This window comes from Pseudorca crassidens, chromosome 7 (assembly GCF_039906515.1).
Source record: "Pseudorca crassidens isolate mPseCra1 chromosome 7, mPseCra1.hap1, whole genome shotgun sequence".
Taxonomy (NCBI): domain Eukaryota; kingdom Metazoa; phylum Chordata; class Mammalia; order Artiodactyla; family Delphinidae; genus Pseudorca; species Pseudorca crassidens.
In genome coordinates this window covers 89,816,901-89,840,878 of record NC_090302.1, presented here as the reverse complement: position 1 = coordinate 89,840,878, position 23,978 = coordinate 89,816,901, and the positions used below count along the sequence as shown (strand labels likewise).

The window sequence follows — 23,978 nt, the reverse complement described above, 5'->3', positions numbered from 1 at the left end:
AGTATTGAATAAGATGGAATTAGGAACTTCTGTTGACCAGCTGTTATTGCTTTTATTTTGCAGATGTAGAAAATTTACAAATTTCACTGAGCTGTCTCTCTTGAAGAGTGGCAGTTAACTACTTAAATGCTATATTTTTATACCAATATTTTCATATTTTAAACAGAGTTAACTTGTATCTCTTGGCAGTGAACTTTGAGTTCATTCTTTGGGAGATTCTTTCAAGCTTGTACAAACTAATAAGGTAAAGTGATTCCTGGAATTTGTTTTTGTTTCCTCAAAATAGTATTTTCCATTACGTTTTCATAAAGAATGCACAAGATTTATTTTGTTATACTTCAGATTTTTAAAAAGTGTACAGTGTTTCAAGAGATGTTTTGGCAATACTGTAAAAACCTCATCTATTATTTGAGACACTGGTATGTAAAACGTGGCAGACCATATTTGGGCCAAGATTTCATCTTGTTACTGATCTTTTCCATATGTTTCCTTTTAGTGTTTGTTCTTAAAACTCAGACTTCCATGCTAAGGAGAAGAGAGCAAATCTGTACTTTTTCCAAAAATCATTCTACATGCCCTCACAGTTCTTTTGGAAGGTTAATGTAAAATTAACAGCTTAATTTTTATTAAATTCTTCTTTTAACTCTGTGATTTGAACTTATGATAGTGATTATGTTGTTCATGTTCCTAACAAATGTGAAAATATTTATCAATATATAGCTAGAACACTCAGAGTTGAAAGTGTCTAGGAAATTTAAATAAGGTTGATGGTGTCTAGGAGGTTTAGGTTTCGCAGGGGGTGGGAAGGGTGGTTTGAGTCAGGCCTTAGAGGAAAACTAGAAGCTGCAAGTGATTGTGATAGTTCACTGTTTCAGTTGGTGGTTATTTTATTTTATTTAAAAATTGTTTTTAGTTTTATTTATTTATTTTTGGCTGTGCTGCACTGCTTGCGGGATCTTAGTTCCCTGACCAGGGACTGAACCCTCACCCTCGGCAGTGAAAGCACAGAGCCCTAACCACTGGGCCACCAGGGAATTCCCTCAGTTGGTGATTATAATTGTAGCAATTAGGGAGAGAAGTCAGTTGAATTGGTGAAAGTCTAAATTATATTCTATGATTATAATTTGACTGAAGTAGATAAACTATCTCAGAGCCAGATAACTAGTGCTGGCTAGGAAAGGTCTGACTGAGACTGGTAATTATGGTAATAAACCATAATAAAGATTTTTAATTCATTTATTCATCCAGCTAATATTTGTTGAGCACCTACTTTGTTCAAGGCAGTTTTAGGTGCTGAGAACCCAGCAGTAAAATTCCCTATTATCACTGAAGAGGAAGAGAGAAAATAAACATATCAAGTGGTGTGGAGTGCAATGGAGAGGAACAAAGCAAGGCAGAGGGGTAAAAATGAATGAGCACAGGGGTTTAAGTCAATAGTTCTGACACTACTGTGATGTATGCTGGAAAGGAATGGTTATGTAACTGTGGTGAATGGGGGAGCCAGGTGTCTCACAGCTGGAGGGAGGTTACAGATAAGCAAGTGGAGGTGGTGGGAATGAAAGGCTATGGTTGTTTTAGATCTCATTAATACTTGACATTATCTAACTTTCCCCCCAATTTTTAGGTATATGATGGTATTACTTGTGATTTTAATTTCCATTTCCCTGATTACTAAAGAGGTTGAACATTTTTTCAAATGTTTTTCAGCCATTTGGATTTTCTCTTCTGAGGTATGCCTGTTAATGTTTTTGCTCATTTTTCTGTTGTGTTATTTGTCTTTTTCTTATTTATTTTTAGGGTTTTTTTATATGTTTATGGATACCCATTTTTTGTTATATGTGTGACACTGTCATCATTTTTCAGTTGATTCTCTTGGGTTTTTCAGGTTGATTCTCTTGGGTTTTGCATATGAATCATATGCAAATGATATTGTACCTTCTTTCTAATTGTTTTTGGGAGGATAGCTCTTATTTCAAGAAGATATTTTGCAAATCTTTACTCTTCAGACAATTGGACTGTTGCTTTGTGTTTCTCCCGGTTAACTCCTAAGTAAACCACATGAGATAAAAGTACAATTCAAATCAATAAGCCACATGATAACAAAACTGGAAGACATCATAGAAACTTCATCAAATAAGGAGGTATAGAGAGAAGAATTCAAAAAGACCAGCATACAACCAGCCACAGATGGCAAAGAGAGAGCAAGGAAGCACTCAAAGGCTCATGGAGCAGCCAGTACTTTCCACCCTCACAGAGTAAAGTTCCAAGATAATATACACAATTAAAAAGTAGTTGTCTATATAATCCATTAAATTTTTTTTTTCACTGACTGGGACTGAGTACAAAACAATAGCGTTTTCAGACTCAGGAAAGGGTGATAAGATGTGTTTCCCTTTGCCAAATTAATGGGAATGCCAAATTAATGGGAATATTTTCTTTTCTGTTAAAGGAGAGGGTAGGCCATGTGGATCCAGGAAGCAGAATTCCTATTACTTATGTTTACTCAAGTTAACAGTTATTAAGGAAATTTTTAGGAGAGGGTTATACAGGAGTGAAGTACTGACACATACTGAAATTTTTAGGAGAGGTTGGCAAGGTTCTGGGATGGGTATGTCTGCTTGGTGGAGTGAGTGAATGAATGGATGTTTGCTGGATGAAGTGGGAGTATGAACTGGGAACGGGCACAGAAGAACCTTCTGGAGTGATAGAAATCTTTTATATCTTGATCTGCTTTGAACGAATGGTGCTAAGACAACTGGAACACATGCAAAAATTTACTGAAAATGGAACAAAGACCTAAGTGTTAGAGCTAATATGGTTAAATTTTAGAAGAAAATATAATGTTAGTCATTATGACCTTGGGTTAGGCATCAGTTTCTTAAATGTGGCACTAAAAGCGCAAGAATCAGAAGAAAAAATAGGTAAATTGGATGTCATTAAAATTTAAATTGTTTTCTGTGCCAAAAGATACTATCAAGAAAGTGGGAAAAAAAAAAACCCACACATGGGAGAAAAATTTTGCAAATCATATATCTGATTAAGACCTTGTGTCTAGAATAAATAAAGAACTCGTACAACTCAATAATAATAATAATAATATTAAAATGAGTGAAGGATCTGAATAAATGTTTCTTCAAAGATAACAAATGGTCCACAAACACATGAAAAGATGCTCAACATCACTAGTCATCAGAAAAATGCAAATCAGAGCCACAATGAAGTACCACTTCACATTCTCTAGGATAGCTGAAATTAAAAATATGGACAATTGCAAGTGTTGGTGAGGATGTGGAGATTTTGGAATCTACATATATTGCTGATGAAAAATAAAAATGGCACAGCCACTTTGGAAAACAATCTATAGTTCCTCAGAAAGTTAAACATAAAGTTGCCATTTGACCCATCAGTTTTACTCCTAAGTATATACCCAGGAAAAGTGAAGACATATGTTCACACAAAAACTTGAATGCACATATTTATAACAGCCAGAAAGTAGAAACAACTTATATGTTGATCAGTTGGTGAATGGATGAATAAGTGTGGTCCATCTATACAATGGAATATTACTTGGCAATAAAAAGGAGTGAAGTACTGACACATGCTATGACATGAATGAACCTTGAAAACATAAGTGGAAGAAACCAGTCACAAAAGACCACATATTATATGATTCCATTTATATGAAATGTGCAGAATAGGCAAATTGATAGAAACAGTGGATTTGTGGTTACCTAAGGCTGGGAGTAAATGACATTAATCAGGACAGGGTTTCTTTTTGGAGTGATAAAAATGTTCTGAAACTGATTGTGGTGATGGCTGCTAAGCTTGAATATATTAAAAACCTTTGAACTGTATACTTTAAATGGTAAATTGTACAGTATGTGAATTATATCCACAATAAAGCTGTTATTAAAAATAATAATAGCAATGGGAGTTTAAATGAATAAAATTGGCTTAAGTTGATAATTTTAAAAACTGAGTGAGAAGTAGATGAAAGTTCATTGTAGTGTTTTGTCTACTTTTGCTTCTATTGAAAATTTTCCTTAATAAAAAGGAAATCTCTTTTTTACATTTGGTAGTGTATATATATGTCCATGCCAAGATAGCTAGTGGGAAGCAGCCACATAGCACAGGGAGATCAGCTCGGTGCTTTGTGACCACCTAGAGGGGTGGGATAGGGAGGGTGGGAAGGAGACGCAAGAGGGAGGGGATATGGGTATATATGTATACGTATAGCTGATTCACTTTGTTATACAGCAGCAACTAACACAACATTGTAAAGCAATTATACTCCAATAAAAGTGTTAAAAACTAAAAATTTTTTTTTTAAAAAAAGGAAATCTCCAGTACTCAAACTGCAAGTTTTAATATTAGGAATTCATATGACTGATTGCACCTTCCATGTAGAGCTGGCATGGCACATGCTTTTGCCCCTTGGCCTAATTTGTCCTTGTGTTTCTGCCCCTTGCAGCCTTTGTAACCTCTTCCCCTGTCTACGGAAGGGCTCGTTTTAAAGGTCCCTCAGTAAGCTCTTCCCCTGTCTTTAGAAGGTCTCGTTTTAAAGGGCCCTCTGTAAGCTCTTTCCTTTGACTATGGAAGGGCTCGTTTTAAAGCAGTTATCTTTATTTTCATGCTGTTATTTTACCAAGGGAGAGATGTCACTGCTGGGAATATGTACCTTGTTACAGCACTGGTCGTCTTTATTCCCGTGGTGGCGGATCTGTTTTAGAGCTTCCCAGAGCCTGTGATAGAAACTGTATTGAGAAAAAATGTGCACTGGGAAAAAATGCCACCTGCCCCTACTTTATAGTAATGTGGAACACACAGTACATCTGCATCGGGTCTGTGGGAGAACTGGAGCCAGAGAGGGAGCTTCTAGGATGAAAGAAAGATACGTAGGATAAAAACACATTGCCTTGTTAGAATGAGGATAAAGGCTTTTTCTTTCCCTTCGATAAGCACCCTTTGCTGATTTAATCCAGAAGAATGCTTTGAGCCAATGAAGTGTGGTAGGCTTTGGTGGGGGGGGAGGAGAAAAAGGGGATGCAAAGATGACTTTGCAATCAAGTGCTTACACTCAAGATATCTACAATCCTCTAGAGAATGTGAAGAAAAAAACCCATATATAAATAGCTATAATAAGTTAGATTTTGATAAGTACAAAAGAGAAGCACATCAAAATACTGGGAAGATTTGGAGGGTAGGGTGTGAGAAGCCACATCCGTTTATGGGAGAATCAGGAAGATGAACTGAGATGGGTGACCTTTGACACAGACATTTGAGGTTGGATAAGACTTTGATAGATGTAAAAGACAGCATTAATAAAGACACAGAAGCCAGAAAATACAGAGTATATTTGAGAAATAACAAGTAATCTTCAGCTGGAGTATAAAAAGATGTAAACATGAACTAAAAAGCTCAGAAAGCATTACTTAAATGTAGATCATGGAAGTCTTGAATGATGGGTTAAGCACTTTTTTAAATAATTATATATTTTTGGCTGCATTGGGTCTTAGTTGCTGTGCACGGGCTTTTCTCTAGTTGTGGTGCGTGGGCTTCTCATTGTTGTGGCTTCTCTTGTTGTGGAGCACGGGTTCTAGGCATTTGGGCTTCAGTAATTGTGACTTGCAGGCTCCAGAGTGCAGGCTCAGTAGCTGTGGTGCACGGGCTTAGCTGCTCTGCGGCCTGTGGGATCTTCCCGGACCAGGGCTCGAACCTCTGTCCCCTGCATTGGCAGGCGGATTCTTAACCACTGCGCCACCAGGGAAGCCCTGGACTTGCTTTTGAGAGTTTGTTACTCTGCAGCAAGGTCCGCTTTTTTTTTTTTTAACATCTTTATTGGAGTATAATTGCTTTACAATAATAGTGTGTTAGCTTCTGCTTTATATCAAAGTGAATCAGCTATACATATACATATATCACCATATCTCTTCCCTCTGCATCTCCCTCCCTCCTGCCCTACCTATCCCACCCCTCTAGGTGGCCACAAAGCACCGAGCTGATCTCCCTGTGCTATGCGGCTGCTTCCCACTAGCTATCGGTTTTACCTTTGGTAGTGTATACATGTCCATGCCACTCTCTCACTTTGTCACAGCTTACCCTTCCCCCTCCCCACGTCCTCAAGTCCATTCTCTAGTAGGTCTGCGTCTTTATTCCCGTCCTGCCCCTAGGTTCTTCATAACCTTTTTTTTTTTTTTAGATTCCATATATATGTGTTAGCATACGGTATTTGTTTTTCTTTCTGACTTAGTTCACTCTGTATGACAGACTCTAGGTCCATCCACCTCACTACAAATAACTCAATTTCATTTCTTTTTATAGCTGAGTAATATTCCATTGTATATATGTGCCACATCTTCTTTATCCATTCATCTGTTGATGGACATTTAGGTTGCTTCCATGTCCTGGCTATTGTAAATAGAGCTGCAATGAACATTGTGGTACATGACTCTTTTTGAATTATGGTTTTCTCAGGGTACATGCCCAATAGTGGGATTGCTGGGTTATATGGTAGTTCTATTTTTAGTTTTTAAAGGAACCTCCATACTGTTCTGCATAGTGGCTGTATCAATTTACATTCCCACCAACAGTGCAAGAGGGTTGCCTTTTCTCCAAACCCTCTCCAGCATTTATTGTTTGTAGATTTTTTGATGATGGCCATTCTGACTGGTGTGAGGTGATACCTAAGATCCACTTTTGAGACATGGATTTCAGAGGCCTTCACATGAGACATTATGGCTAATGTTTAGAAATGGATGAGATTACCAGGGGCAAAGTGAAGAGGCCAAAACAATATTGGGGAACACTAGCCATTAAAGAGCAACCCTGGTGGCACAGTGGTTAAGAATCCGCCTGCCAGTACAGGGGACACAGGTTCGATCCCTGGTCCGGGAAGATCCCATATTGCCACGAAGCAGCTAAGCCCGTGCGCCACAACTACTGAGCCTGCGTGCTACAACTCCTGAAGCCCACGCGCCCAGAGCCCGTGCTCTGCAACGAGAAGCCACCACAATGAGAAGTCCGCGCACTGCAACGAAGAGTAGCCCCCACTCACTGCAACTAGAGAAAGCCCACGTGCAACAACAAAGACCCAATGCAGCCAAAAATCAATAAATTAAATAAGTAAATTTAAAAAATAAATAAGTAAAGTACAATGGTACATCTTAACTATTAAAAAAAAAAAAAAGAGCAAACTGAAAGGCATGATAGGTGGAAGCCAAGTAAGCAAAGAATGTCCAGGAGGAAGCACTGTCCACCTTTTTATAAGATTGATCACTGACTAAAAAATTAGTGTGTCGTCGTGGTTAAAAACCTGGAGCCAGACTGCTGGGATCAAATCCTAGGTCTGCCACAAGGTATCCAATCTTTGTTTTCCAATTTTCACACCCCCAAAAAATAGGAATAAGTAAATGTAGCTCCCTCAAAGGGCTATTTTTTTTTTACACTGTATATCTTAATTTTATTTTTTTAACATCTCTATTGGAGTATTATTGCTTTACAATGGTGTGTTAGTTTCTGCTTTATAACAAAGTGAACCAGCTATACATATACATATATCCCCATATCTCCTCCCTCTTGCGTCTCCCTCCCACCCTCCCTATCCCACCCCTCTAGGTGGTCACAAAGCACCAAGCTGATCTCCCTGTGCTATGCAGCTGCTTCCCACTAGCTATCTATTTTACATTTTGTAGTGTATATATATCACTGCTACTCTCTTACTTCGTCCCAGCTTACCCTTCCCCCTCCCCGTGTCCTCAAGTCCATTCTCTTCATCTGCCCCTAGGTTCCTTAGAACCATTTTTTTTTTTTTTTTGAGATTCCATATATATGTGTTAGCATACGGTATTTGTTTTTCTTTCTGATTTGCTTCACTCTGTATGACAGACTCTAGGTCCATCCATCTCACTACAAGTAACTCAATTTCGTTCCTTTTTACCTCATAGGGCTATTGTGAGGATTAAATGAATAAATGCAAGTAAGGCTTTTGGAAGAATGTCTGAAAATGTTCTTTACATACCACCTATTAGTATTAAGTATTACTCATATGGTACAATTTGGGGAAAATAAATTCAAGAGAATTAAGTCAGTTGCAGTAGGTAAAGGACCATGTGAGTAGAGAAGTAATTAAGGCCAAGGTAAGACAATTCTTTTCCCAAAAGATGGAATTACAAACGAAAGAAAAATAATGCGGTAGTTTAAGGAGGAACAAAATTGATTTAGGAAAAAAGCTTTAGTTTTAGTGACTTCAAGTGATTTTCTAAAAGTATTATATTTGTTTCATGAATTCAGTGATCATTTTTATTGTAGTATTTGAGAGGAAATAAGGATAGATGGTCATTGAGATTCTTTTTTTCTACCTTGAAGTCCTTAATAAACCCAGTAAGTTGTAGTAATTCATTTGTTTCCAAACTTCAATGGATTTCAAGTGGGTAGTATTTTGTATTTACCATAAAATGGGATTGTGGCAGAAGCTTTAATGCAGTTTTGGTTGCTTATGATTTTTATTAGTGATTTGTCTTTTGCAAACATATAACGAAAAATGGTTAACAGCTGTGGGATGAAAAACACAAACATTAAATACAGGAAATTAATTGCAGTGATTTCAGGAATCATTTCCAGTATTTAAAAAATTTTGCTGTCTTTTCTTTTTAGAAAAGGCTGATTTAGCTACTTTAAGCTTCTCTATTCAGATCATAGACTAATCTATTTGTTTAGATGATTCTAACCTTAGCACTAACCTTATAATTTAATTTAATTTCAAGAACTGGATTCTTACAATTTCAGTGAACATTTCACTTCTACTTATGTTCTTATAAGTGGTATGATGTCACAATTTTATTTTTATGATATATTGTAGAAAAATGAATTTAAAAAAGAAAGAAAAATGAATTTTATTTATTAAAACTATTAGAACTTTAGAACATTTTAATTTTAGGATGATTATCATTGTTAGGTATTCTTCTGTTTTTAAAGGACTTCTTAATCTTTTATTTTTCTTGCAGTGAATTATTGTCCAGTGTAACAGTTATGCATGTTTCATGAATCTTTATGGTTTACAAAGCATTTTCACATATACTTTTATTATTCAATTCTTATAGCAACTTATTTGATCAGTATTCTCATACCTACCCTTTATAGATGAGAAGACAGGTTCAGAGAGATTGTGATTTGCCCAAGACTATAAGTGGAACTGGACTTCTGTGTATGTTTTTCCAACTCAGAGCTCTGTATCCCTGGGCTCTTTCTGTTACATCACTATTGGTGCTATTATTTTAATCACACTTTAATCTTGCCCCTACAGTTTTACCAAACAAAAATACGAACTATTTTGTTTCAGGTTTCCAAATTTGTGTCAGAATTTAGAAATTAAGTAAATTTTATATAAAGCAGTAGTTCTCAACCAGCTGCAATTTGGCTCCACCCCTTCCACCGGGACATTGGCGTTTTGGGGAGAAATTGTTGATTGTCACACTGGGGCCAGCGTGCAAGTGCTGCTGGCATCTAGTGAGTAGAGACAGGGAGCTGCCAGACATTCCGCAACGGACAGGATAGCACTCCACACAGAGAATGATCCAGCCTAGAGTGTCAGCAGTGCCAGAGTTGGGGAACCTCACTATGAAGAAGAAGACCTATTTACCCATTCTTGACCTGGATATCCAGACCCTCCACCCCATTTTACATATCTGTAAGGTACTGCTCTCCCCAAAGTTATTTAAAGTCTAGTTTTTGAGGTGGTTTACCGTAAAGGTGATTATCTTTCATGGCATAGGTATAATTTGGGATATTTCGGTACTATTATTAAGAATAAGCATTAACACTTTACTAAAAATGTTTTAGTAAAAATATAAGAGTTTTATGAAAAATAGTTTATGTTCCTGAATGGGAGAGAAAAATTAAACCAAAGCAAAATATTTTATTTCAAACCAATATTTTAATGTTTTCCTTATTTTCTAGTTTTACTTATGTTGAACACCAACAAAAATATACGTTAAGTACTCTTAATTTTTGTACAGTGCTGTGCATTCTGTTTAATGCTCTGCCTATTCGGTTATACCAGGTGTGTTTTTCAGAGTTATCCAGTTTGTGCATATTTAAGGAGACAGTTTGGTGTAGAGTTGATAGTATCCATTCTCTTCCAACGAAGGTCTTACAAAGGGACATCTCAAAAATATTCCTTAGCATTGAGGTGACAGTGCTATATAACCTAACAATTGACACACTGTTAAAAGCTTATAATAACTGTGATAATAAAAAGTGTGAGATTTTATATAAACACTCACTGTGCATTTCTATAGAGGTTTTATAATCAGGTAATAATAGTTAAAAAGAAAAGCATGTGCTACAGCTTGAAAAAAGCTGTTTATGAATAGCATCTGTTGAGTTGGTAATAAACACTTAGTGAAGGCTTTATTATAAGAAGTTTTAAACATAAAGACAGTAAGGCTCTAAGGCATGAGAATTTGAATAAGATTATATCAAACCATACTTCAGCATTATTAGAAATATTACAGTAATACCCAAGTTTTTAAAGACAGAATAAGGATAATATAACATACTCTTTATATAACCGTACTTGTCAATTTTCTTTTTCTAATAGCAAATGAAAGAGCACAAAGTTTGTTAAGTCAAGCATTCCATTTACAGTACAGTTCTTTTTTAAATGCACTTGATAAAAAAGTGTTAAATACTGAATGTCTTATTTTTTGTTACTGAGAAAGAACATTCAAGCATGAGATTTATGCAAAATCATTTATATGTAAAAGGAAACTGCGACAGATACTTATTTCCTTTAATCCTGTTGTAGTTTTTGCAAAATTCTGTTGAAATTTTTTGTCGTACAGTAAGTCAGTGGACTTACCACATGGGAATAGATTTTTTGCTTGTGTGCATAATACCACCATTTTAAATAGAGTTCAAGTATTCCAAATGTAACAATTTTTGAATTTTACATTAAATGGATATCACTAATTACTAATTATTACTTTCTGAAGTTCCCAAGCTGAACACTCATTCTGCTCAAAACACAACGAAATGTTGCAGGTTGTACTTCCCAATACTTCACTGGGTTGTTGAATAAACTTATTGCACTGTATAAAGACTTCTTCATCTTTGGCACGGTGGGGCAGAAGTCATTCACTCCCACTTTCGTAATTGAATTAGAATGAAGGAAGATTATCTGTTGTAGTGGGAAAAGAGTGGATTAAAAATACATGATAAATGTAAAAAGAAGATATTCTGCTTATAGTCAGCATTTGTTCATGGGTTTGTCTCTTTATTTTACACTGATTTGAATACATTTTGCTTAAAGTATATGTGCCCGTTTATGCCTGTTAAATACTTATTACAAGGACGCAGGCTCCTGTGTTATATACAAAAGTGCTCTATGTGTGAAGTGTGGCGTAGCACTCATGCCAGTGCCCAGGGCACACTGCCTGGTCAGCACATGTCACTCTCCTCTGTCTCTGTCTCTCTCTGTCTCTGTTTCTCTGTATACACACACACGCACACACACACACTCAACGCACACACGTATAGGTGCGTGCGTGTGTGTGTATGGTTACTTCAGTGCCATATTTACAATAATGTGTTTTAAAAGTATTAGAAATGAGCAGAAGAATGAAATTTAATGCTCTAAGAATGACTTTCAATATGAATGTGAAGAATTTTTAGCCAGCATTTTCTGTGATCAAAGGGAGAAGTGTAGAGCTGCTTTTTTGTAAATTTTATAGAAAAATATGTCTATCGACATCTTAAATATGTATCTGTAATACAACATCAATAGTTGAATTTTTATTTGCTCCAATGGATAAAATACAATTTTATAGGCTGTGTATGTGTCTTATTAAATTATTACTCAGAAAGAATGGACAATATAGGACCTTCCCTTCATTCCCTTTAATAGCCCTTTAAATTTCTTCCTTGGATTTTTTTGGCAACTGAGATTTCTGGGAAGTAAAAACAATCTACTTAATTAACAGTGTTTCAGCATATTAGGAAGAAGGAGCCTTTTGCTGGCAAGGCTAAGATACCAGTTCTAGCCGATGTTACCTCTAGATTTTGCCTTGGTGAGATTGATCTGAGCCAGTCATGAGAACTGTAGGCACTGCTAAAACCTCTAGTTTTCTGTTGCAGTCCCTGCCGCCCTCTATTAATCTTGGAGATTTTGTGACAGATGCATTATGTGGTTTCCTGGCAGCCCAGCAGCAGTGCAAGATGTAGTTTACCACAGCATTGACCTCATTGAGAATGGGGAACAGTGCTGGACATGAGTGTATTTGCTTTGTGGACATCCGTTGAATTGTATCCTTATGACTATGTGTTATAATTCTGTTCATTTTTTAAAATGCTAGCAATAGTATGGATAGATTTAAGACACCCAGAAGCTGGGATCAGCGTTGTGGAGTAAAGTACTCAAAGACTGGACAGCTTGAGGGAGGAAAGACTCTGGTCATGCTCACTGGTTAAATAAACATTTAAACGCAGCGTTTGAAAAAATCAAAGCAAAAGTCATAATCTTGAAATGAGCATCTGCCTATATAGCACATCCATTTTGATGGCTTCTATTTCACAGGCTTCTATTTGTGTAGTGAACAAAACTTGTTTAAAGAAAAATTAGAAAGAAATCTAGAAGCAAATGGCTCAAGGCCCAGTTTTGTTCTCAATGTGTTTTTCCTTGTAAGATGAGGAATTGTATATCAAGGAAAGCACATGAGAGAAATGGACTAAGGTGACATGAGATTAAGTAGGGTTTCTTAATTTGAGGTCCACAAATGGGAATCAGGAGGATCTGTGAAACTCCTAAAATTATGTGAAAATATTGTCTCATTTTTGTTCTTGGAAGTATCTAAAGCTTTATCAGATCTTCCAACAATTCTGTGGCCCCTCCCAGCTAGTCAAGAGTTGCCAGATTAGAAGGAAAAGTTTTCTAGTAATGAAGAACAAGAAATGTGCGCCCTTAATGCTCCAAATACTGACTTTTAATTATATATTCTGGCCTGAGTTTTTAAAAAGCATGCACAGTTCTAATGTGGCACCACATTGATAGTGAAAATACCTGGGACTTCATCCACATGCTCTGCCTTTGTGAAATGTTTCCAGAATGAAAGGTTATATAATTTTACTTGATTTCCTCCTGACCGGTCCTGCCTTTACATAGCCACTGCCACCCCAGAAACCTGAAATTAGCTGTGTCCGTACCTTCACCACAATGGCCTTAGCAGTTTCAGTAGAAGAAACAGAGGGATGGAAATGGGTACCTGAACGTTTTAGCTGATATCTCAATAGAAACTGGTATTCTAACGCTCTCCTTGGCATAAAACACCTCGGCCAACCTGGAGGGTCTTTAGGGTGTGGATTACCATTGCTACTTGATTGGTCTTTGCTCCAGATACTAATATGTTTCATAAAAACAAAGAAAAGTACTAATATCTGCAAAACACAAGTAGAATATTTTACCTGGAGGTATTTCAACTCTTGTAATCCTGAAGGGATTTTTTTCAGTTTATTGTTTTCCAAGTGTATTTCTCTCACACGTGGTATGTTAGCAAGACTTCCATTTTCGATATCTGTGATTCTGTTGTTTCCTAGACCCAGCCTAAAAATGACATAAAATGCATCAGCTCTTGAGCAGACGGTATGATACACTTAGCTGCAAACACCACAACTGAGTTAGAAATATTTGTATATATGTTCAGAGAAAGGTATTTCATGGTTTCCTTTAATAACCTATTTCAGGATGTAACAGCCCTCTCCTCCACTGTCAGAAAATTTTCTGTCTAACCTATATGCAACAAAAGGGACATTTGGAAAGTGTCCTTTTCTCATTCCACTTGCTGTCCCTCTTCCATTACTGAGACAGAATGATAGCAGTTCCTTCTAGTTTTCCCTTAATTTTATGTCCCTGTACACATTCTTCAAGAAGTTTCATTAACATCTTCATCATATGGACTACCACTTCCAAGTTAGGATTTGGGGGATGTTTACCTTTGCAGATCTTTGTATCGTTTAAAATCCTCTAGTTCCACAGTTGAAATTTTATTATAGTCTAAATGTAGCTCCAGTAAAGTTGAAGGTAGTTCTAGCGATAAGAAAAGACATATGTATGTTAGATCAGGTTAAGACCAAGCCCTATTGATTATTTGTTTACTTGTTAAGTTTCACATTATAGGCTTAGGCAGTTTTGGGGGAATCTGCTTTTTTTTTTAACTTTTTATTATGGAAAATTTCAAACATACAAAAATAGAAACTAGTATTATGAGACACCATGCTTTTGCCCATCTTCAACAGTTATCTCCATTTTTCCAATCTTGTTTCATCTACGCCAATAGTTATTTATTATTGATTTGTTTATTGACTTGTTTTTATTTATTCATTTATTTTTTTGCTGGAGTACTTAAAATCAAATTTCACACACATAATGTCATTTCACCTGTAAAGACTTCACTAGACATCTCTAACCCATAAGGTCATCTTTTTCTCCCCTTACATAACCATCATGTTAGTATCACATCTAACAAAATTAGCAACAATTCTTTAATCATCTAATATTCCTCTCCCTAATGATCTCAAATGTATTGTTTTACAGTTGACTTGTTCAGGTCAGGATCCAAATAAAGTTTACAGGATATATTTGGGTCTTATATCTCTTTAAATCTCTTCTTCTATTACTCTTTCCTTTTTCTCCTCTTCTATTGATTCGTTTCAGATATTAATTTGCTTGAGATACTCCTTTGTAGATTGGGCTGTTGGCCTCCACATAATATAGTTTATCAGGGTTTCTAGCCCCCTTATTTCTTATGACCTGTAGTTAGATATAGAGACCAGATTAGATTCAGCAAATCACTCTTTCATCTGACAGTCTTTGCACTCATTTATTGATTACTGCTACCTAGATTTATTATTTCATTCAGAATGGGAAAATGGTGATTTTCTGATTTTGTCATTCGTTATTCATTTATTAGGTGAGATTGTTCTCTAAAGAATTTTCTTTCATTATTTACTTTATAATACAGTTTTTACAGAAAAAGCAGCATAAATGCTTGATTTTTTTTCAAGTAACGAATTAGTGCAATGCCCAGAGGTGACCAATGAATTTTTTTATATCATTATGAACATATGGGTTTTTTCCCTGATATGTTTGATCCACTGCAGTATTTATTCTTTTCAATTAGTAGTAGTTTCTGCATAAATTAAGGGAAGCATCTTCAGTGCCACCTGGCACATGGCAGGTACCTTGTGAATGTTTGCACCTTCTCTTCTCACACCTTCATATTCTGACCCCAGCCCTCCCCAGATTAACTGAAGCTGGAATGAAAGAGACTAACCAGAAAATTCAGTCAGATCTCATTTTATTAATCCTACACATAAGATACTATTTTTCAGTCAAAAGTTCTTGTTAGCTAGCTAGGAAATGCATTTGTTTTTCAACTCTTGCTAAAACATTTCCTTATTTTATTAGTAGTAAAGACTGTTGAAGGTAAGTTCTATCTTCAAAGACCTTAAACACTAATTGAGCAAGTCTATCATGTATACAAAAATTACTAGAAAAATATTTTAGAGTGTGCCAGTCTATTCTAGAATATGCTGTAGCAAGTCAAAGATGAGAGATCTCTGTGCATGTTGAGTCAGGAAAACTTCTTGGAAGAGGGTTTGTAGAATTTAAGGGGCCTGTCCTCTCATATGGATTTGGGTAGTTCAGTGACTGCCAACAAATATAGTATACTTTCATACAGATATTTCTATACCTACTCTATCTTCAAACAGGTCTCTCCTCCCCTCAACACAATACTATTATGTAACAGAATTTTCCAGATGAATAGGAAGGAAAACAGTTTCACTCTTCTTATGTTAACTTGTCAGGTCTGGTAAGAACCCTCTGGACCTCGGCCTAATTCATCCTGTCACAATGGGTAGTGATGATTGAATTATAACATTTGGGCAGTCAGCCTTAACATTTGAGCAAATAAGTCATAAAAACAAAAAACTGGCTTTCGAATGTCATAAGGATCTTAAAGCAGTAGTTATGTAAATTTGGAGATTTGAAATTTAAATTTCTAAAAACATAAAATGTTCCTTTAGACTTTGGAAGAATCTTGAGAATTTCACGAGGAGTTAAAACTTCATTTTTAAGATACACTTTGAAACTTGAAGAGAATTACTCTCAGGATGTTTTGTAGTATAAGGAAGCTGCTGATGTAAATATAAAGAGCGATGATAACTGCAGGACCTCAGAGCCACAGCTCTGGGGTGGCGCCCTACTCTTCTGCTCCAGTATATCCTCTTATCCTCTCTGCCTCTACTCTGTCCTGTCCTCTTCCTCTTCCCCCTCACTCTATGTCAGCTTCCAGCTTATGAAAGGGATTTTATTTAACTTGTTAGGTACAGTATGTATTTTTGTTGTTGTTCTAAAAATTAGAAGGTAAATATAATATTTTTATGTTTCTTTTAGAAAAACAGCCATCTCCTTGAAACCTAAATTAAGGTTGTTTTTAATTGTGTAGTTCTGAATTAAACTGATTTTTTCTATACTGAAAGAAATTGTCTTTCTACTTTTACTTTAGACGATTTTCCTCCTAAATGAAAGATTAATAATAGCAGCTTTCCTTAATTAATAACAGCAGCTTTGCTGGGTCTTTTAAATTATCAGCATGTATTTGTCTTGTTAATCTTCTGGATCATCTGAGTAGTAGAAAAGGGGTTATGGTAAAATAGAAGAAAACAGGTTATTACTGCTTTTACTGTGGATACTGAAAGACAGGGCTGTTTGAAAGGAAAATGTTATTAATCACAGGGGTTATTTCTGATCCAGGTGTTAGCATAGAAGAGAGAACTTGTCAGGGAAGAGGAAGGTGTGACCTTGAGCATGGGTTTGGAGAAAGGCAAATCCAATCTAGTTAATCATCAGGCTGGGAGCTTAGAAGTAATACATTAGAAAACTGGTCCAGTAGCAAACTTAAGCATTTTACTTTGAGGCACCAGCTTCAGCTCATATGATAAAGAGCACGGTGCTCATTCTGTTATTGGTTATGTCAGGAGAGAGCGTTTACTATGTGCCCAACATTGTCTTCAGACCTTTCTGTGCATCAGCCCATTAATCTACACAGCACCCCTGTGTAAAAAAATGAGGTATAGAGTGCCTTGCCCAGAGTATACACCTATCCCTGCCAGAGCCAGCGTCTGCCCCAATCCCTCCTCACAAGCCCCACCCTGAACCACTGCTGCAAGGCTGGGAGAAAGGTCTCTGGCCCTGTGCTTCTTCCTCTGCTTTCTTCTCTACAGAATTCTCACCTCTAACAGACACTTCACAGAATGACAAGTATAGATGAGTAAATGTTAGGAAAGAGACAGAAAATAAAAAGTCCTTTGCTTCTTAATGTTTGTTCGTACTGGGAAAGAAAGATTCTGGTTTCATACTGTCAAAAAAAGAAAAAAGAATTACATATGGCTCTTGATGTGTACATGAGAAAACACTAAATTTCATACTACACTGACCAGATATACTGGTAAAAAGGATTCTAATTGCAGTGTGGTTTTGACAGTGTGTACACTTTACAACCTTACATTTAATGGTCATTTTAAAATGACAATTCAATAAATACTGTATAAATACAAACCTTTAGGAATTGAGGTCAATTTTGCTTCTGCAATTCTGATATGAAACACTGTTACCCCTTCAAATGCCCCTGGTTCAATCCCATTGTTATCAAGAGGGTTTGCACTCATTTCTGTGGGGGGAAATTATATAATTTAGCATACATATGTTGTATGTGAAGGAAACTCACAATGCAGAGATGCACGTCCCAAGAAAGTTCTAAGAAGTGTGAGCATTATCGTTCACTCTCCTTCACTCAGTATATCTGTTTCTGTGTCTATCTACTCTCCTTTCTGTCAGTCTCAGAAAAAGACTGCTTTGTATTACATAGGCTGGAATATATAACAGCTTTACTATTTTGCTTTGAATTACTAAGTCAGTAACTTACTTATCACTCTTTTCCAACCGTAATCATAATCAAGGTTTCGTTATAGTAATGTAACATAGGAAAAAAGACCATCCTTCGTATAATTTAAAACCTTTGTGTTTTCCACTGCACATTTATTTATTTGTCACCTAAACTTTTAAAATTGTAAGTCAATTAGAAATTACTTGATTAACAGAAATATAACTGAGGAATGCCAGAAAGTGAAGCTATTTGGCTAAGTGCCAGGCACTTGGTTGAATTAAATGAGTAAATAAATGAATGAGAATATTGGTTAGGAATTTTGAATGGATATAGTAGGGGAAGATGGCATGGTTATACCATGGGTGTTAGAAGTAAAATAGTGTGTAGAATTGGAAGTATACAGTAAAAACACCTTAGATGAATAATCTTCAAAGCAGATAATGAAAAGTTAGATGTACATTCCAAATAATATCTGAATTAATGTTGTAGGTTGTACTTGAGTAGTTTTTACAATACATTAAAAATGATACCTTTAAATTAAATAAGAATAACAGATTTTAACCAATTAAGTGCAGTCAGAAAACAGAAACCACACTAAGGGATTCTTGAGAGTGCAGAGTGCATGTGTATTTATATTGTAAAAGGTGTATTTCTTTAAGTGCTATAAATTTTGTTTGATACTTTCACTGATTTATGAATGGCTTATCTAGGTACAGCTTACTAGGTTCAAAAAATTAATTTTGGAAATTATCAGTCCTAAAGTTGTTAATGATGATAAAGATCTCTACATCTGCATATTGCTTATAATTTTAAAATGTTCCATTTATTTGTAAAAACTTACCTAGCACATGTAAAGAATTCATTCCTTTGAATGTCTCCTTTTGTATTTTCTTAACTTTATTGTCATGAATTCTGAGTTCTGCTAACGATTTGGGAAGATTAAGTGGTATTTCACTTAGTTGATTGTGGGACAGATATAGCCTTCGCAACTTCTTTGTGGTTTGAAAGGCTTTGGGGTGAATCTTTGTTAGTTTGTTGTTGTTCAGAATCAAAGCCTAGATAAAGCATAAAAAGTTACACCATATCAGGAAGTGGATGTGATTTACCAGTATTCTACAGTGATTAGTCACTCTTGGAAATCAATGCAAATTATGTCATTCATATACTTTATTAACAATGTAAATAATTCTCCAGCCCAATCTAAGCTTAAAAAAAGAAAAATTTACTACTGAGTTGGAACAGTGCAAAACTTTAACGATTGGTTTCACACCTTTGGTTTGTCTTTGAGTAGGTGACACGTGTTTAAGGCTCCCCTCTCCCATTTCTCTTCATGGAAGTGATGGATAGTATTATCTTTATCTTATCTTTTTTTAAAATTTATTTATTTATTTATTTGGCTGCATTGGGTCTTCGTTGCTGCACGGGGGCTCTTTGTAGTTGCAGCGAGTGGGGGCTACTCTTCGTTGTGGCTCATGAACCTCCCATTGTGGTGGCCTCTCTTGTTGCGGAGCACTGGGTCTAGAGCACAGGCTTCAGTAGTTGTGGCTTGCAGCCTCCAGAGCGCAGGCTCAGTAGTTGTGGCGCACAGGCTTAGTTGCTCCGCGGCATGTGGGATCTTCCCGGACCAGGGCTCGAACCCATGTCCCCCTGCATTGGCAGGCAGATTCTGAACCACTGCGCCACCAGGGAAGCCCTCTTTATCTTATCTTAAAAGCTATTCACTCCACAAAATTAACTTCGGTACACAACAAATACGTTTTTGCATGATTTTATCTACTCTTAAAACCTCACCTCTGTCTTGTTTACTAATGTTTACCATTTTCCCCAGAACAGAGGCCTGAAAGAATAAACTCTTACAAAGTGCCCTCAGCATTCTGGCATATTTTAGACAATGGGGAAATGGTAGTAGTTTCTGGAGAATGACTCAACCTCTTCTCAGTTCTGTGACTGTTTCTCAGTGCAACGCGGCAGCACTCTTCAGAGAAGACACAACCCCAGAGAGTGAAAGCTTAATGCAGCCTGAATCTTTGTTCCCCACAGCCAAGCCCTTTGCGACATGTTGAGGGTTCTGACTGCAGCCATCTTGAGCTACTGGGGTGCAGAACTTCAGAACCAAAACTGGGAAAATCCTTGGTAATCAGGGCTTGCCACTCACCTAGTAACTATTTTCAAAACGTGCCAGATTTTGCAGAAACAATTTTCAGTGTTTCACAAGAGCAATGGCATTCCTAGGACTTTTTATTCCTCTCTGCTAATCTGGATCCTCTCATTCTTTCAGGGAGCAGCTCTAGATTATTTCCTTTTATGATTTTTGTCCCTGGTTCCATTCTACAGCAATCTTCCCATTGTATCCAGAATGACTTAATATACGCCTTTCTGGTATTATTCACATTGTTGCTGTTTCACAGAAGAAATACAAATACTTCTGCAGTTAAACTCCCTTTACTTATTATGTTTACTGGTTTCACCATAGGCCCTTAGTGTCTCCTTGTTCTTACCTTCCTTTCAGATACATCACTACTTTTAACAATTTCAACTGAGATAGGTTAAGCCTAGAAGAATTTAAAATACATCTTGTTACCACTGGTAAAATATACTCCTTTCTGTGTGTGCCGCACACTCCATGTCTGTGACAGTGTGGAATCAGGCTCTCCCTCAAACCCAATTTCAAATAGAATTAGAAATTTTACCTGCTAAAATCTAGAGGCTCAAAATGCTAAATAGAAAAATAAGAATCTTATAAATCTTAGAAAATTAAAATATTAATGAGTATAGTAAGGAAAAGTTCTTTTTCATCTTTTGAGATCTAGAAAAAAAAGCCATACAAGTATATTTAGTCAATTATGTTATATTGCACATGCTGCTGTTAGAGCTTTGTGGGTTTGGGTACTGCTTTTCTTACATTGTACACTAATGAGTTCCTGAAAATAATCAGTTTTATTATTTTAGTGTATAATGACTATGATTACCTAAATAGAACCTAAATAGATCATAAGGACCACTTATTTGAATTCTTAGCCCGCTGCCTTTCCACCTGGCTGTTATTCAGTAAACATCAGTTGAATTAAATTATTAATTGAATTAAATCTATAATTTTTCATTAACTAGACCACTACTGAATAACGGGGATTTTGTCACTCATCATACACAGAAAAGTAAGACTTGTTTACACAAATACAAGCAATCATTTTAGCAGTGACAGAGATTATCACTTAAATATTTGCATGTATTCTTACATAAAGTGAGATGAGTCCTTTAAAATCATTTTCTTTGATTTCCATAATTTTATTGTTTTGAAGGTCAACCATTCGGGTATCAAATGGAATATTGCTTGGGACAGAGGACAAACCTGAGAAATAAACAAACACGTTGCATATATGTTATATGCTAAAGATGAAATTGCTGATATGATAGAAATGTGCTTTTTTTCAAAATTCACGGTTACCATTAAGTAATAGATGACTCAACATGTAACAGATGACAAAAACATTGTTCTTTGGAAAGGCCTAAAGATCTTATCAAGTAACTTTATTTTTACAAGGTGTCTAGCTGGTTCTAGCTATCACCGTTCAGTCTGCTGCAAGGTGACATTAAATGGAGCTAAGTTGGGGGGTTCTAATATGACTACGAGGAGGAGATCTACAGCTGAGGCACAGCTTCTGCTGATGTACTTTTAACTAAAGAATATTAACATTCTTTGCAGATTTTCAGGCAGTTGTAGTGCTAATTGGAGCCTGTGGGTTTTGATCATTTTAAGAAGCATCAACATGTAGAAAGTTGTGCTTAGAAAATAGATAAATTATTTTCGTGTACACTATCAAAGACTTTACTACCCATTTCCTTTAATAATGAGCTCCTCTAATTAGTCGTAAATTATTTGATTTATGAAAACTTATTCATCCATAACATATAATTAACTTCTAGGTGTGTAGTATACCTTTACTGAATTTATCACCCACAGCCTTAGCTCTTTTCGAGCTGTGTACTCTAGTAATAGCTTTCTTTTCTCTCATCTCAGCAGCTGCATCTTCCTTTTTGTGTAGGTACTCAGTAAATGTTAATTACATTATTTAAAGACTTAAGTGTGTTTTTCCTCTCTTAAAGAAGCAGAAAATTGCCAGGAGCTGTATGTGGCGCATTTCTTCCTTACTTTCCTTGCTTTCCCTAAATGGCTGAACATGTGCACCTCTGATTGTTGTCAGACATTCCATATGGTATTTATGCTTGACGAGCATGGGGCTTTCTTGGTGTTCCCCAACATTTTATTTTTGAAATGTTCAAACATACAGAAAAGTTTAAACAATTTTACAGTGAAAATTCATATTCCTTTTTCTCCCATCAACATTTTGCTATACTGTACTTACTGTCCATCCATCAATTTATCTTTTTTATGTATTTTAAAGTGAGTTTTAGATATTACTACACTTCTAGTGGAGCCATCCTTACTCCTAAAGAGTAGTAGTATATTTAATAGGCCCAAATTGAAGAATCCAATATTGAAATACTGTGAATATCAACATTTCACTTGACAGCCCTCAATTCTTTGCCCTTTATACTTTAAAATTGACAATTCTTTTAAGAAGTTTGACATAGATGGAAAGGGGTAACTTGATGGGTTACCAAGGTAACAGCAGTTTTGTTAGGAGATTACTTTGGTTTTAGAAAATGAAGTGGAAGTTCTTATAGGAAGGTAGAGGTTCTGCAGACAGGATCTAGTAACATAAACTTTGACAAACCTTCCCCTACCCTACCCCTGATGAATTTGGAAGCTCTGAAAAAAATTTCATTTCCTGAGGGAAAAAGATTTTTAAGTGTCCTTCTCAACTTCAGTTGTCATGGGGGACCACTATATGCTGCTAACAGTGCTGTGTCATTTTAAAGGTATGTGTCATACTATTACAGATATTCTTGGGTGAATTTTATTAGATTTTTTTCAAAGCTAAATATTCAAGAGACCATGTAAGTAAAACACTATTTGCAACCAACTGTCTGTCATGAGGCAGTTTGGTTTTTCTCAGTTCTTTGAAGACAGTCACATACTGGAGCAGAGCTATGCAGTGTTTCCTTCAAGGTCTTTAAGTTGAAGTAGAAGACTTTGTGCTGGAGTGAACATGAAGGCCATCACACAAGGATGGTGTGTGCTAAAGGTGAACATCTCCTTAGTCAAAGTTTTACCCAGAACAAACCCAGTTTACATCCAGCAGTATCAAAGTAGATATATACATTTTTATCCTGATCTTTGTTTAGCAAAGTGTTTTCTCAGGCTTCAACTCTACAAATTGATAGTGAAGTTTCTTCCTGCCTGGGATGCAGCTTAAAAACGACAGTACCAAAAGAAAAAAAAAAAAAAGACCTTCCGATACTCCCTAATCTAACCTTTTCTCACACCAGGGTCTGTTTCAGCTTCTACATTTCTCCTTCCTGCCGCTCTTCCCACAGTCATTCTTGCCTGTGCTTCCAGACCAGCAAACGTTGTTTGCATCTTGTCATCTCTTTCTCATAAGAATGTCAAAGGTAAAGCTTAAAACCCATTTTTACCTGGCCTGTATATTCCATTAAGACTTTACCAGCGATTCTAGCTCATAATAATATCCTCGTTTTGGGATGATTTTTGTTCACCTTTCTCATTATGTCCCATAATAACACTTTTTTTTTTTTTTTTTTTTTGCGGTACGCGGGCCTCTCACTGTTGTGGCCTCTCATGTTGCGGAGCACAGGCTCTGGATGCACAGGCTCAGTGGCCATGGCTCACGGGCCCAGCCGCTCCGTGGAATGTGGGATCTTCCTGGACCGAGGCACGAACCCGTCTGCCCTGCATCGGCAGGCGGACTCTCAACCACTGCGCCACCAGGGAAACCCAATAACACATTTTTTTAAAGTCTCTGGAGTTCACTGTAACAAGCTTTGACTATTGCCACGAATGCTGTGGCAGTAGGAAATGAATCTAAAGCTTTCAGAGGCACTGTCTGCTCATATGCGCTCTGGAAGTGGCCTTAAGTGGCCTCCAGGTCCAGAATGGGAGGTGTGTGCCATACTTTT

At 36.5% G+C, this 23,978-nt stretch overlaps 2 protein-coding genes across 6 annotated transcripts in view; one reads left to right on the top strand and one right to left on the bottom strand.

Annotated features, from left to right (window-relative positions):
• CENPP (centromere protein P) overlaps positions 1–23,978 on the top strand; it is a 223,143-nt gene that overhangs the window by 95,427 nt on the left and 103,738 nt on the right. The gene's annotated exons all lie outside the window — the stretch shown is intronic.
• The window catches only part of ASPN (asporin), a 37,178-nt gene that overhangs the window by 5,043 nt on the left and 8,157 nt on the right, over positions 1–23,978 (bottom strand). For 3 of the 5 annotated variants that reach the window (XM_067744940.1, XM_067744942.1, XM_067744941.1), the window contains exons 4-8: positions 21,176–21,288; positions 18,781–18,994; positions 17,613–17,723; positions 13,984–14,077; positions 13,456–13,594 (exon numbers count right to left, since the gene is read on the bottom strand). In XM_067744940.1, the coding sequence (XP_067601041.1) occupies positions 13,456–13,594; positions 13,984–14,077; positions 17,613–17,723; positions 18,781–18,994; positions 21,176–21,288 (671 nt within the window). Of the gene's footprint in view, positions 1–9,911; positions 11,177–13,455; positions 13,595–13,983; positions 14,078–17,612; positions 17,724–18,780; positions 18,995–21,175; positions 21,289–23,978 lie in introns of those variants that run through there. The other 2 variants (XM_067744939.1, XM_067744943.1) reach the window with 1 other exon arrangement.